We start from the raw sequence: 14,542 nt of genomic DNA on the forward strand, positions 1-14,542 counted from the left end.
AATATGTTTGGTATGAATTCCTTTAGATTGATTTTATTTGGAAATGTGTATATTTGTGTCTATATCCCAGATTTGGGATATTTTTGGCCATTATGTCTTCAAGTACTTTTTCAGTTCTACTCTCTTTTCTTCTTCTGAGACTTTGATGACACATTAAATCTTTTGTTCTAGTCCCAGAGGTTCCTGTCAGTTCATTTTATTTTTTTTCAGCCTGTTTCCTCCTTCAGATTGGACATTTCTGTTGTTTTCACTCATTTTTCCACTGAACCGTATATAATGCTCTTGAATCCTCTGAATTTTTAAAAAATTCATTTATTCAGTTTTTGAGTTCTAAAATTTCCATTTGGTTCTTCTTTGTATCTTCTGTTTTTTTAATGAAATTTTCTATATTTTTATTGTTTTAAGATTGTAATCATAATTATTAAAGCAGTTTTACCATGACTGCTTTAAAAATCTTTGTCAGATCATCTGACATCTCTGTATTTTAGTGTTGGCATCCATTGATCATCACTTTTTAAATCAGTTTGAGATCTTTTTGGTTCTTTTATGATTTGTGATTTCCTTTTGAAACCTAGACATTGTGGGTGTTATATTGTGAGACTCCAGATCTTATTTAAATTTTTTGTTTTAGCTGTTTCCTTCTGATACTGTTCTGGCAAGGGAAGGGGTCCTACCTTCTTACTGTTAGGTGGAGGTAAAAGTACAGATTCTCTTCCACTGATACCTGATAGAGGGTGCTCATCCTCACTGCTGGACAGAGATGGGAGTTGTGCTTCCTACTAATAAGCCTTCTCTGATACTTCACTGGCTAGTTAGGGACAGGAATGCCTCATTACTGTTCCCTATGTGGCATCCATTGATGCATGGTGAGAGTAGTATCACTGGCACTGGATTGGGCATTGGTGAAAGTTCTGATTCTCTTTTAAGTCTCCTCTGATACCACCCCACTGGGCCTCATTATGTGAATTCCACTAGCACTTTCCATGTGGGAGGAAGAGAGGTTTGTCACTGTCTTGTTGGGATTGCAACTCCTCTCCTTCTTAGTCTTCTTTGATACCATCCTGCTCAGTGGAGGGAAATTTGGGTACCTTGTTATGTGCTGTGGAGTATGGACATCTATAGATTTATATTTATAAATATTTATCTCCCTCTCTTTCTTTGTTTATATAGAAGAACCGTATCACACAGTATTTTAATTTTTGCTTTAACCATAAAACATAAATGTGTGTGTAGATATATCTATCTATCTACATATATAGTTAATTATATATAGTTAACTACTTAAAAAATCTTTGTACTAGACTAAAGCTAGGTCTGCTTTGTTAAATCTGTATCATTAATACCTAGCAGTGTCCCTGGTCTGTATTATCTACTATAGTAGATTTCTTTACAGTATTTTACTTTATATAAATAGAGTTTATATAAATCAGCTTAGATGTATTTGTGTATATCCTTGTCTCTATGTTTGAGGTACTTATTTTTGTAGCACTGAGATCAACTATACATTGTTGTATTACCTGTGTCGATTCTTTTTTAAACAATTAATTTTTTAATATTAATTAGACATTTGTATGATTTAAAAACCAAAAAGTACAGGGATGTCTGGGTGGCTCAGCAGTTGAGCATCTGCCTTTGGCTCAGGGTGTGATCCTAGGATTCTGGGATCGAGTTCCACATTGGGCTCCCTGTGAGGAGCCTGCTTCTCCCTCTGCCTATGTCTCCCTCTGCATGTCCCTATGCCTATTTTATGTAAATAATAAAAATTAAGTAAAATAAAAATAATAAAACAGTACAAAAATGTATACAGTGAAAAGTTTGTCTCCACTCTGATGCCATCTGCCAGTATGTCTCCCTCTGCCTATGTCTCCCTCTGCATGTCCCTATGCCTATTTTATGTAAATAATAAAAATTAAGTAAAGTAAAATAAAAATAATAAAACAGTACAAAAATGTATACAGTGAAAAGTTTGTCTCCACTCTGATGCCATCTGCCCAGTTCTCACCTGCCTCTCACTATTGTTTTTATGTATACTTCCAGATTTTCTTTACGTAAACACGAGCAAATACACACAGATTTAACCACCCACCCATTCATATTTTTTTCCTTCTTTAACACAAATAATAGGAAACTGTATTTGTGATTTTTGTATTGTTTTCCCACTTAATATATCTTGGAGATCTTTTTATGTGGTTCATAGATAATTCTTTTTTTTTTTTTTTTTTTTGCTTTGGTAGTTGCATAGTATTTTTTTTTTACACTATTGTACATAGTATTTTTTTCAGTTTCAGCTTGTTTTTTTCTAGTATATGGAAATGCAGCTGATTTTAGTATTTTGAACTATCCTGCGCCTTTCCTAAACTCTTTTGTTGGCTCTAATAATTCTTTGTATATTCCACCAGATTTTTCTACGTAGATAAATCATATTGTCTGCAAATAAAAACAATTATTTCTTCATTTCCAATCTGGATGTCTTATTTCTTTCTGGCCTTATGGCACTGGCTTTAGTGTGGCCTCCAATATGATGCTGAATAGAAATTCTGATTGTTGACATCCTTGTCTTGTTTCAGTTTTAGTGGGAAAGCATCAGTCTTTGATTTACAAGTTTGATGCTAGCTATAGTTTTGTGAAGATGCCCATTATCAGGTTAAGGAATTTCTATTCTTAATTTCCTAAGATTCTTTCATTTACAGGAATGAATGCTATTGACTTTTGTCAAATTGTTTTTCTGTATCTATAGAGGTGATCATATAGTTTTTCTTTTTTCATTTGTTAATATGATAGATTATATTGATTTTTTTTTGAATGTTAAATCAATCTGGCACTTGGGATAAAGTCATGTGGTTATGTATCCTCTTCTTTTATAAGGACATCTCTGTTCATGAGAAATGATGTTTTGTTGCTTTCTTATAATGTCTTTGTGTAGTTTTGGTCTTGGTGTAATCCTGGCCTCATAGAATTATTTGTGAAATACTCCCTGCCTTTCAATTTTATGGAAGAGTTTGTGTAGAATTGGTATTGTTTCTGCCTTAAATATTTAATAGAATTCACCATGGAAAGTATCAAGGCTTTGACTTTTCTTTGTAGGAAGGTTTTTAACTACCAGTGTAAATTTTTAGGAGGTTATGTATTCTTTTTTTTAAAAAATTTTATTTATTTATTCATGAGAGACACACACAGAGAAAAGCAGAGACACAGGCAGAGGGAGAAGCAGGCTCCATGCAGGGAGCCCGACACGGAACTCGATCCCGGAACCCCAGGATCACGCCGCCCGGGGCCAAAGGCAGTTCCAAACCACTGAGCCACCCAGGGATCCCTATGTATTTCTTCTTGAATAGGAATCTTTATTTTCTATCTTTAAAGAAATTTGGCCATTTCGTGTAAGTTGTCAGACATACTGGGAAAAAGTTGCTTGTGACATTTTAATTACCCTTTTTATGTCTAGAGAATCTATAGTGATGTCATCTTGTCATTATTTGGCTAATTTCTAAATTAATTCCATTGTGGTCAGAGAACATACTTTGTATGACTTGAATTTTTTAAAATTTGAAACTTGTTTTATGGCCAAAATACATCATCTATCTTAGTAAATGTTCTGTGTACTTGAGAAAAATGTATATCTTGATGCTGTTGGATGGAGTGTTCTAAAAATGTCAATTTGCAGATTTATTTAAGGCTATCAATTCAATATGTATCACTTTCATTATTGTCTTTATATATAATCTTCAACTTTAGTATTCTTTCTTTGAAGTGTTTTTAGAGAAGGTTTAAAAAAGCATCTTGGGGCAGCCCCGGTGGCGCAGCGGTTTAGTGCTGCCTGCAGCCCAGGGCGTGATCCTGGAGACCCAGGATCGAGTCCCACGTCAGGCTCCCTGCATGGAGCCTGCTTCTCCCTCTGCCTGTGTCTCTGCCTCTTTCTGTGTCTCTCATGAATAAATAAATAAAATCTTAAAAAAATTTTTTTTAAATAAAAAATAAAAAAGCATCTTATTTTCTGATAGTTGATTACTTTCTGGTTTTATTGTATCATCAGATAATGTTGTGTGTACTAATTCTACCTTTTGAAGTTTATTTAGATTTTTTTTTTGTGGCCCAGTATATGGTCAGTTTTGATTAGTGTTCAATGAACATTTGAAATATAGTGCTTTGTGTGTTTTTTATCAATTTTTTATACATCTTCTAAACCCTTACTCATTGTTTTCCACCTTATTTCTCATGGACTGTGAGAAGTAAAGTGCCTTTGGATTGTGCTCTTTTCCTTGTTTTCCCTTCCATCTTGTATTTTATGAATGTTAGCATTGTATAACTTAGTATGTACTGTTATACAGTAATTTAGCTTGTAGAAAGAAGTTTATCTTCATAATGATTTATTCATGTAAAAGTAGCCTGAATTTTACTTTATCTAATAGATCACATCCTGTGATTTTTTTCTTTGCACCGTATACTTCGGCCTATCCTTTTATTTTCAGTCTTTCTGGATCACTTTGTATTTGTATTTATTTGCTTTCTCCATAGAGCTGGGAGGTTGCTTTTTTGAGATTTCAGAGTTTTGCTTTTTTCAGATTTTATTCTGAAAATCTTAAGTGAGGTAAGCCAAATATATATATTTTTTATATTTTTAAGGACACTTTTCACTACTTTTTTATTTGTGCATATATTTCTGATATTTGGGAATATGTATTTTATTTTATTTTTTTTTAATTTTTATTTATTTATGATAGTCACAGAGAGAGAGAGAGAGGCAGAGACACAGGCAGAGGGAGAAGCAGGCTCCATGCACCGGGAGCCTGATGTGGGATTCGATCCCGGGTCTCCAGGATCGCGCCCTGGGCCAAAGGCAGGTGTCAAACCGCTGCGCCACCCAGGGATCCCGGGAATATGTATTTTATTCCAATGATTACCTTTAGGATTATAGCTAAAGGTATAGTTCCCTTGATCTTCTGTTTCTTTGACCATTGTTCCTTACAGTGATGAAAACTAGCATATCTTTCCTTCCTCCTTTCACCTCAAGCCCTCCTTCATTACACATTTTAACCATTATCCCAGTATTTGCTTTTATACTGTTAAAACAAGCTTTTATTTATTTATTTTTTTATTTTAATTTTTTTATTTATTTATGATAGTCACAGAAAGAGAGAGAGAGAGGCAGAGGGAGAAGCAGGCTCCATGCACCGGGAGCCCGACGTGGGATTCGATCCCGGGTCTCCAGGATCGCGCCCTGGGCCAAAGGCAGGCGCCAAACTGCTGCGCCACCCAGGGATCCCTAAAACAAGCTTTTAATTCCAATTTTACTCATGAGCTTTAAAGGATATCTTTTGACTGCCATCTTACAGATGAAGCCAGTGGATCTTTTCTACCTCCTTCCTTCTTTACTTTCTCTTTCCAGTTTGCCTCAATATAAATCTTTTACTCATCATCAAAGAATATAATTTGTTTTACTTTAGCTGTTAAATGCAGTTCATGCTTAATCATCAGTGCTTTTGCTGAAGTCTCACCAGCCATTTCTTGGTTGCTGAAGCTGTTTCATGAAGAAAGGTTCAGGAAAACAATATTCTTTGAGTTGTTAAATCTTCAAATTGGTGGACTCTAGCTTTTATATTGAAAAACATTTTGGCTTTCCTTAAGGATCTTGAAGATACTGACTGCTCTGTGACATTCTGACATTGAATACCACTGTAGGGGAAATCCTAGGCTAGATAGATCTTTCCCCCCTTTCATAATTGATTGATCATTTCTTCTGGCTGTTTCCTTACTTGTTGGAATCCAGTAACTTGACTGAACTGAATCTCAATGTAACTAATCTAGGCCATTTTCCCCCCAGCATAAGATGTGTTTTTTCAGTATCAGGATTTAAGTCTCAGTCTCTCTCTCTCTCTCTCCCTCTTTAATTTCAGGAAAGTTTTCTTGAATTGTGTCTTGAATTGTTTCTATTGCACTATTGGAGTTTTCTTATTCAGGGATTCCAGCTATACATATATTGATGTTTTCTCTTTTTTTTTCCTCCCCCTTCCTCCCTTGTCCTCTTTCTTTCCTCCTCCTCATACCTCCTTTCCTTACCTCCCTTCACCTCACACACCACCAAATACTTCATTCACCACTTGGTTCTCTGCAGGCTGGGTGTCACTCATCACTGTACTTATTACTTAATCAGTAAGATAAAACACCCTCTTATTAAAGATAGCAATGATATCTGCATTTCTGAATCCAATAAACACTTTTCAGGTTTTATCCATCCCTATTTCTGTTTTAAACAGTGATGATCATCTTTCCTTTTTGAATTTCTGTGTCCTGTAGACATCTGTGACTCTGTGCCCTTCTGGTTTTTTTACCTTTGTGATTGTTCTTGAGTTGAATTTTGTTTCTGTCCTTTGACCATATTATAACTATTAGTCTTAGGACTTAGTTCATTGTCCGTTGGTTTCTAGCTCCATTATCATCCCTGGACAAGTTTATTCATGGACATTGTTTCCTCTCATGGCTTAGAAATCTATAATTTTTTTTTAAGTAGTCTCTAGCACCAGAATGGGGCTCAAACTCACAACCCTGAGATCAAAAGTCATATGCTCTTGATGGAGCCAGCCAGGCGCCCCTAGAAATCTATAATTCTAATCCAGATGTTTCAGATTGTTCAATTTCTTATTATTCAACATTTAAGTAAAGATCTTCCTCAAATCTACCATAGTCCATACTGCACCTAGCTTCTTTCTTCTAACACTTCTGCATATATTCTTTATCTCATTTTGTGGCATCTTCACTCAGCTGTCACTTAAGCTAGAAACTTGGGAGTTACCATAGACTCCTTCCTATGCCTTCCAACCCAAACCAATCAGTCACCAAACTCTAGTTTTACTTTATAAATATCTCTTAATTCTGCCTGCTGTTTTTTAGGTCTACTATCACTATCCTACTTTAGTTCCCATTTCGACTGCTATGATAGCCTTCTACCTTCAGTCTTGGTTTTTCAGATCATCCCTTCATAAAATCACCAGAGTGATCTGTCCTAAATGTATGAATCTGATGATTTCACTCTCCGTAAATCTCTCTAGTAAGTGTATCCTTAATACTTAGTACTAGGCCAAGCAGTTCTTTAATTTTTGCATTTAATATTTTAAACATATTTAATAGTTTCTCATAATACTTGAAGGTTTAGGAGTCTACCTCTATATGTAGTTTCATTTATTTATTTATTCATTTATTCATTCATTCATTCATGAGAGACACAGATTGAGAGGAGAGGCAGAGACACAGGCAGAGGGAGAAGCAGGCTCCATGCAGGGAGCCCGACGTGGGACCCGATCCCGGATCTGGGGATCACAACCTGAGCCAAAGGCAGTCGCTCAACTGCTGAGCCACCCAGGCGTCCCTATTTGTAGTTTCTGTTGATGTTTACTCATGGTGAATTATTTTGTGCAGTGCTTTAAAATTTTTTGTTTTGAGTACATCTTCAGAAGGGCTTTATCATTAGAACTTACTTTGCCTGTGTTAAGTACTGTCTCCAGAGAAATTTTGAATTTCCTTCTTTCAAATGCCCCAGGAGTGTCTTTTTTCAGAATCATCTTTTAAGATGTTAATTTCTTGGCTTGATTTTTCCTATCCTAAGGAGATGGTGGAAATTCAAGTCTCAAATCCACCTACAAGCAGCATATAGATTATAGATTCTTATAGAGTATACATTTACCCCCGCTGAGTCCAGGCTGAGACAGTCTTTCTTGTCATCTTCCTATGCTTATAGACAGATTTCCCTCCCTCTTTTCCTTTCACTGAGGATGCAGCTTTTCAAGACTCCTGGTTTTAGGAAGATCTTTGCTTCAATCCCTTATGTTGCAAGGGCTTAAGGTCTTAGCTTCTTTCTGGCATTAAAACCCAAGCTCTTAATGTGACCAACAAATATGTAAGATAGTCTCAGTGACAGCTTAGGGCTTACTGCTTTGGTTTTCAGTTTCCTTTTCATTTTTAGACTCTTTGAGTATTGCCCTTATTTTCTTAGGAACTCAGCTGTGTATTGTAAGGAATGTTTATTAAATTTTTCCCCAACATTTCTAGGGAGATTTTTTGCCCTCCAGATTCTCTGGCCCACTATATTCTCATACAGGGTTGACACTTGCCATAGCTCTAACACTTTTCACAGGATTTAAACATGATCTAACACTTCTCAATTATTTTAGTTCCTGTTTTTGAAGAATCTAAATAAGATTTTAACAACAAATCTTGTTGTAAGGAATATTGATGACTAAAGGAAGTAGATTGGATGGGTCAGGTATAACCCCATAATCCTTTCAGGTTTGTAGGTCCTTCTGATACCTCTCTCAAATAATGTTTCCTTGGTTTTATTTGTTTTGTCAAACAAGTGTTAGCATGTAGTATTCTCTTCTTCATATAGTACCTTCTCCCCCGGTGGGATTTTTTTTATCTGCCTGGAACCTAGGCCTTCTAGGATTTTATTTTTTTAAGGAAACCGTTTCCCTGCAACCAGCAGAAAAAGAGTACTACTGAAATCTAATGCTTGGTTACTTGACAATTTCCAGTAATAATAAGCTTCTGTTTAGCCCTCAAACTGTTTCTCATGAAAAAGGCCAAAATTATGGGTTGCCATTCACATGATACAAGTCTTCAAGATAAATTTAAAGCAATCAAAATGTTATGAAACTGGGAAGTTAAATCAACCTCAAAATAGCTGGTTTGGAGGGTTGTGACAAAATATGGACAACCTTAATCACCTGAGCCACCAACAGGGCCAACTGTATTCTATTATCAATTTGATGTATTTTCCTCATTTTTTTTCTTTTCCTTTGCAAATTTTCTTTAGAAGGTTGAAAAAAATACGTATTTTTCACCCAAAGTATGTTATGTTGTTGTAAACTCTTTGTAAATTTGTAATATCTACATAATACTTTTTATATCTACACAAGATTTTATTTAAATTTAGTTAACAGTATTCCCATGTTATATATTTAATTCCAATTTCTTCCTTTCCTCCCTCTTCTGCTTCTGTTATAGAGCAGCAGCAAATATCTTAATGCATTAAACAGTTTTTTTTCTTCAATGTATTTAGGTAAATTTCCAGATAGAATTACTGGGTAATTCTGGGTAAAAGTGTTTTTACATTTTTGAGACTTTTGACACATTGCACCAAATTACTTAACCAAAAGTATGGTATAAAATTATATTCTCCCAATAATTTACCAGTGTCTTAAACAAACCACTTTGATTATGTCTAACCAGGGGTCTATGGGACAAAGGTGTAGTGCTGATGCTTTCTTTATGGTTTCTCTTCAGGACATGGTACCTGTCATAGTTGATTACTGCCTGCTGTTGCAACGAAAGTAAGTATACACTGCCTGTCAGATTAATTATTTTGAACCCAGATTGCCTCTTGCTTATATTGTAATTTACTGTTATGAAGTCTATGAATTTGGATATTTTTTAAGAAAGTTTAATTTACAGAAGTTTGATTAACAATTTTCAGCCCATTTACCTAGTAAAACTAACTTTTCTAAAATAAATGCTGTGGGTATATCATCTTGTGTTTGTATGGCCAGATAGTGGAGGTAAACATAGCTAACAAAAGAGCAATCCTACTAAAAGATCTTAAAAGTAAAAGTATATGATTCATATCCTGTATATATATCCTCTTTTATGAACTGTCACTATGCCACACAAAAAAGGGCAAAATTCAGAGTGCTTCTGGTATTGGCTTTTAGAGCCTTTTGTTGAAAAGACAGCAGTATAAATAAACTTTTAATTTGGCCTTGTTGGTTTAAATAGTAACTATATAAACCAATTTTCACTAGTTCAGTTTTTTTACACTTAAAATAATAGCTCCCCTCATGCCAGGTAGGCCCTTTGCGTTAATTTATCTATTTTTTATAACATTGAGGTAAGTATTATTATCCTCTTCATTTTACATAGGAGGTTCTAGAGGCAGAAAGCCATTAAAGAGCTTGCCAAAGCTACCTCACACTTCTTTTGAGGACCAAAGATGGGATTCCTCTACAGGCTATTTGGCTCCTCCTGAGTTCTTGCACTTGACTACTAGCTTGTTTCTGAGTGGTAGACAACAACTGTGAGGATCCAGTGCAGATACTGCTAAAACCCTGTATAGTGCTGTGCTGACTCATGAATTTGTATTTAGGTAGCCTGAATCATAAAACATTGGATCATACTTTGAAATATCAGTGAATGTTATCAAGAGGGCAGTTATTTGCTATTTCAGACCATTAAGTCATGAAGAGCTTTGGCTTCTATTTACTTAAGTTTATTCCAATGTTTTAGTTATACAGTGTTATATGTAATTACCCAGTTAAAGTGTGTTGTGTTATGGTTGGATACTATTGAAAACATTGCTTTGTGTCACACATTTTCTTCTCTATGGGGCCTAAGGGAAAAATTTCCCTCAGGCGTACTACCAGAAATATTTTTGCATCTCTAGAACAGCTAGTTCACTTTTAGCTGATGGACAGTGAATTGTATAACTAATTACAGTTTTCTAGAAAACTAAGAGCCATGATAGCTTTTTAAAACTTGGTTTTCTCTTGATGCCACTTTTCATATTCCCATCTTTGTTATTTATCTTTTATTTTTTAAAGCTGCTCAATAGTTTATGGATCAGTTTTACATATTTTATTTAAGCCTCATAATTGTAGTGTAAGGTAATGTTTTCCTCATTTTCAGATGAGGAATTTGAGATGTAGAGATGTTCCTAACACTAAAAGTACTGGAATCAACCCATATTTCAAGTTGACATAATTATAAGGTAGAATGAAGTACCTAATACTGAATTTTACCTCAAGTAAGAAGGCATATCTTTATAAAATGGATAGTTTCCACCTAGAATGGCATAAAGTAACTATCCAGTACCTGATGGTTGAATTAATGAAATAATTCTGCCTTGTAGTTGGCAGGGTGACTTATGGTCATTATCTTGAATATGTGAATACTACTCTCACAGTGATGTAAGGTTTAAATGGTCCTAGTAATTGTAAGATGCTAGATTATATAGGGGAAAATTAAAAAGTAGGGGTTTTTTTCAGAAACATTTTGTTATTTCCAAAGTTTTCTGAAAGAGAAGCATTTCTTTTTTATATGACTTGAAAAGGAAATATTTCCAACTTTATGTAATCTATGGACTGGCTGTAATGCAGTAATTACAGAATGCAGTAATTACTTCATTAAATCATAGTATATAACCTAGAACATGAGATCTGGTCTAGATTTTTACCAAATTAGGATCTATTTATTATTTCTTTGTTTTTACCAACTTCTTTCTTTCCATTAAATTTTCTTGACTCCTTACCATATTTTTTTTTCTGGGCTTGTCAGAAGCAAATACAATATTTGTTTTTGGAGATCTCAGAAATATCAGCAGTTACAGTATATTCCTGACCTCCAAAGGGAAGGAAGATCTCATGGGTTCTTTTCCCAGCTCTTTCCTCTCTTTCCTTCCTCCCACTCATACATGACTAGATCCAGGGCATGGATATTTTCCCGAACCCATAGTATGACTTCCTTCTCTCTGGATTCCTCTATTTCCAAAGGCTGAAGACCAAGGCCCCTGGGTGGCTTAGTCAGTAAAGCATCTGCCTTCGGCCCAAGTTATGATCTCAGGGTCTTGGGATCGAGCTCTGGGTTGGGCTCCCTGCTCAGTGGGGAGTCGACTGTCTTCTCCTTCTCCCTCTGCCCCTTTGCCCTGCTCTTGCTCTTTCTCTCTGTCTCCCTCTCTCTCAAATGAATGAAAACAACAACAACAACAAAAAACTTCAAAAGCTGAAGACCAGATTGTACTAGAACCTGCTTCTGCTTGGGAGTAGTCCAACAGGGTGTGTTCTTACTCTCTTTCCCCTACTTTTTCTGCTCTCAAGGTTCCAGTAAGGGCAGAAGGGACAGAGCAGAATACCCAGCAATGTAAGAATTGTTATTGGATCAAATGTTACCTTTTGTGTTTTAGATTGTGTTTTATGCTTGCTTGCTTGCCACCATCTTGGCTTTTCTTTTTCACCAGAAAGATCCCATATATAGGGTCAAATAGACCAGTTGATCAGTTCATGTCTAGGTCATCCTTAAGTCTCCTTCCATTCCAAACATGCAATGATTAAAGATAGATAAGATAGGAAAATTCTATGTATACTTCAAATAGTTGAGTGTGCTCACTCTCAAATGGTATAGTTTCCATGATTTTTTCTTAGACTTCCATAGACAAGCTAAAAGTGCTCAATTCCCTAGGACAAATTGAAATGGAGGATTGTAAGATATATATAGCTTCAATCCTGTATCATATCTTTCTTCCTAAACTGGACCCTTTCTTTATTTCCCTTTCTTTGATATTAGGTTCTAAAATTTTCAAAATATGTGAGACATTAAGATTGCTTTAAAGAATGCTTAAATTGTGTATAACACAAATACAACTTTACAAAACATAATCTAATACTCAGCTAAATTCAGGTAACTTCCACTTCTAGGGCCATCACTTAGACACTCAGTCCTGGCCCCCTCATGCTTTTTATATTAATATCTTCTGATAGAGTACATTGTTTTTATAGTCAACCCCTTTTCACATACTGTTTCTTTTCTCTTTTTGTTATTTGAGAGAGAGAGACAGAGATAGAGCACAAGCAGGGAGGAGGGAGAAGCAGGCTCCCTGCTGAGCAGGGAGTCCCATGTGGGACTTGATCTCAGGACCCCGAGATTATGACCTGAGCTGAAGGCAGACACTTCATTGACTGAGCCACCCAGGAGCCCCTCACATACTGTTCCTTATGTGAGTCCAATTATAAACAGAATACATATTTTGAATTGATTTTAACTGAGTACCATGATGTACACTATGATCACTGTTACTGCAGTATCATAATTCATAGTATCACATACCCAGCAGTAATTAATTGAACTAGTGTACATATATATTCCCAGTCATACTTAAGAATTCTTTTATTTTTATTTTTAAAAAATATTTTATTTATTTATTCATGAGAGACAGAGAGAGAGAGGTAGAGACACAGGCAGAGGGAGAAGCAGGCTCCATGGGACTCGATCCCAGGACTCCAGGATCACGCCCTGGGCCAAAGGCAAGCACTCAACCACTGAGCCACCCAGGCGTCCCCAAGAATTCTTTTATAGTGTAAAATCTTTTACTGTGGCAGGAACCATATTTCTTGTTCTCTATAGGGCATACTGACCAACATGTTATAGACGTCTTTTTTAGTTAATATTTGGTTTTATAGTCTTTGTGAATTGTTTAAAATCAGAAGTGACAGGAAATTCTGTTTGAAGACTTGTACTTTTATTTTCATAATTTGATTTCTTTTACAATTTCCTTTCAATTTGGTAGTGTATATTTTCTCTTTAGTATTAGACAAAAGATACATCTTAAGGCTTTTTGTAGGACATTTATTTGTTATTTTGTCTATACAGTGGTAGACATTATTTCGATTTTTATTTTGAAAATAGGTCCAGAGTTTACTTGAACTATAATCATGATTTTGAACAATGTTTAAAAATAGACTGTTATTGTCTGTGATTTATATCCCAATAAAGCCATATAAGACAAAACAAAATAGGTGCTATGTGTAGATAATCTTGACCACTTTGAGCTTATATCACTGTAAGCAGATATCCAAAAAGAAGCCATCATTCAAATGACTTGAATTACATGTAAATCTGAACCAGAAATATTTCTGCTAAATCTAAAGTGAATCTGAAGTGGTATTTTGATAGCCAAGGTGTTTGTTCATTCTTGTTCAGCATCAATGTTATTATTTGAGGAACAGAAAGATCTTAATCATCAAGCATAGTTGAAAACTGTATATTTTAGATATTGTTTTGCTGATAATTGCATGTTAATATTTTAAACATCAAAGCTAGGGGGAAAAAGATGCCATGCCTTTTTAATTTTATAACAGCTGTATTGAAATATAATTCATATACCATAAAATTTACCTTTTTTTAAAGTGTACAATTCAGTAGTTTTTAGTATATTCATAGGGTTGTGCAAACATCACCTCAATTAAGGCATGCCTTTTTAAAGGAAATCTTTATAAACTGTGATAAACTGTGATATAGGTATTTATATCAGAAAATTGAACATTTTGAACAGAATTTCTTATAGTTCATTTGAGCTTTGCCATTACTTTTATATATATAAGGAGAGCAGCCCAAATCAACTTTGAATATATTAACTCCTACTTATATTTACAGGGGATTTATTTATTTGGCTCCAGTTATATATGTAGTAAAGACTGGGAAGTATTAAGGATTGATGCTCTTGCTCTGTTTCTGACAGTCTGGGTTTGTACTTACAATCAAGCTGAGGTCTTCATATTTTTTAAATTGCAAAATTTATAATGCACAAAGTAAATTTGGCTGTTGTCTCTATCAATTTGAAGTTTTGAATGGTAGACCCCAAATAATGTATTTAATATGAGTATTAATGTAAAGTGAAGTTATGTAGAAAGAAGACCTCTTTGTCTCTCTGTTACTCAGGATAGATTTTATGTTATACTGGCTGCGGGGTGGCTAAGTTTGAAGTGATAAACAGCAGTTTTAAAGTTAG

The 14,542-nt window shown here is 35.0% G+C and overlaps 1 protein-coding gene across 4 annotated transcripts in view; it reads left to right on the forward strand.

Moving 5' to 3' along the window:
• VPS8 (VPS8 subunit of CORVET complex) overlaps positions 1 to 14,542 on the forward strand; it is a 250,636-nt gene that overhangs the window by 74,572 nt on the left and 161,522 nt on the right. For all 4 annotated transcript variants that reach the window (XM_055307985.1, XM_055307986.1, XM_055307984.1 and 1 more), the window contains one exon: positions 9,274 to 9,320. In XM_055307985.1, the coding sequence (XP_055163960.1) occupies positions 9,274 to 9,320 (47 nt within the window). The remainder of the gene's footprint in view (positions 1 to 9,273; positions 9,321 to 14,542) is intronic.

The sequence above is a fragment of the Nyctereutes procyonoides genome, unplaced genomic scaffold (genome assembly GCF_905146905.1).
Source record: "Nyctereutes procyonoides isolate TBG_1078 unplaced genomic scaffold, NYPRO_anot_genome, whole genome shotgun sequence".
Taxonomy (NCBI): domain Eukaryota; kingdom Metazoa; phylum Chordata; class Mammalia; order Carnivora; family Canidae; genus Nyctereutes; species Nyctereutes procyonoides.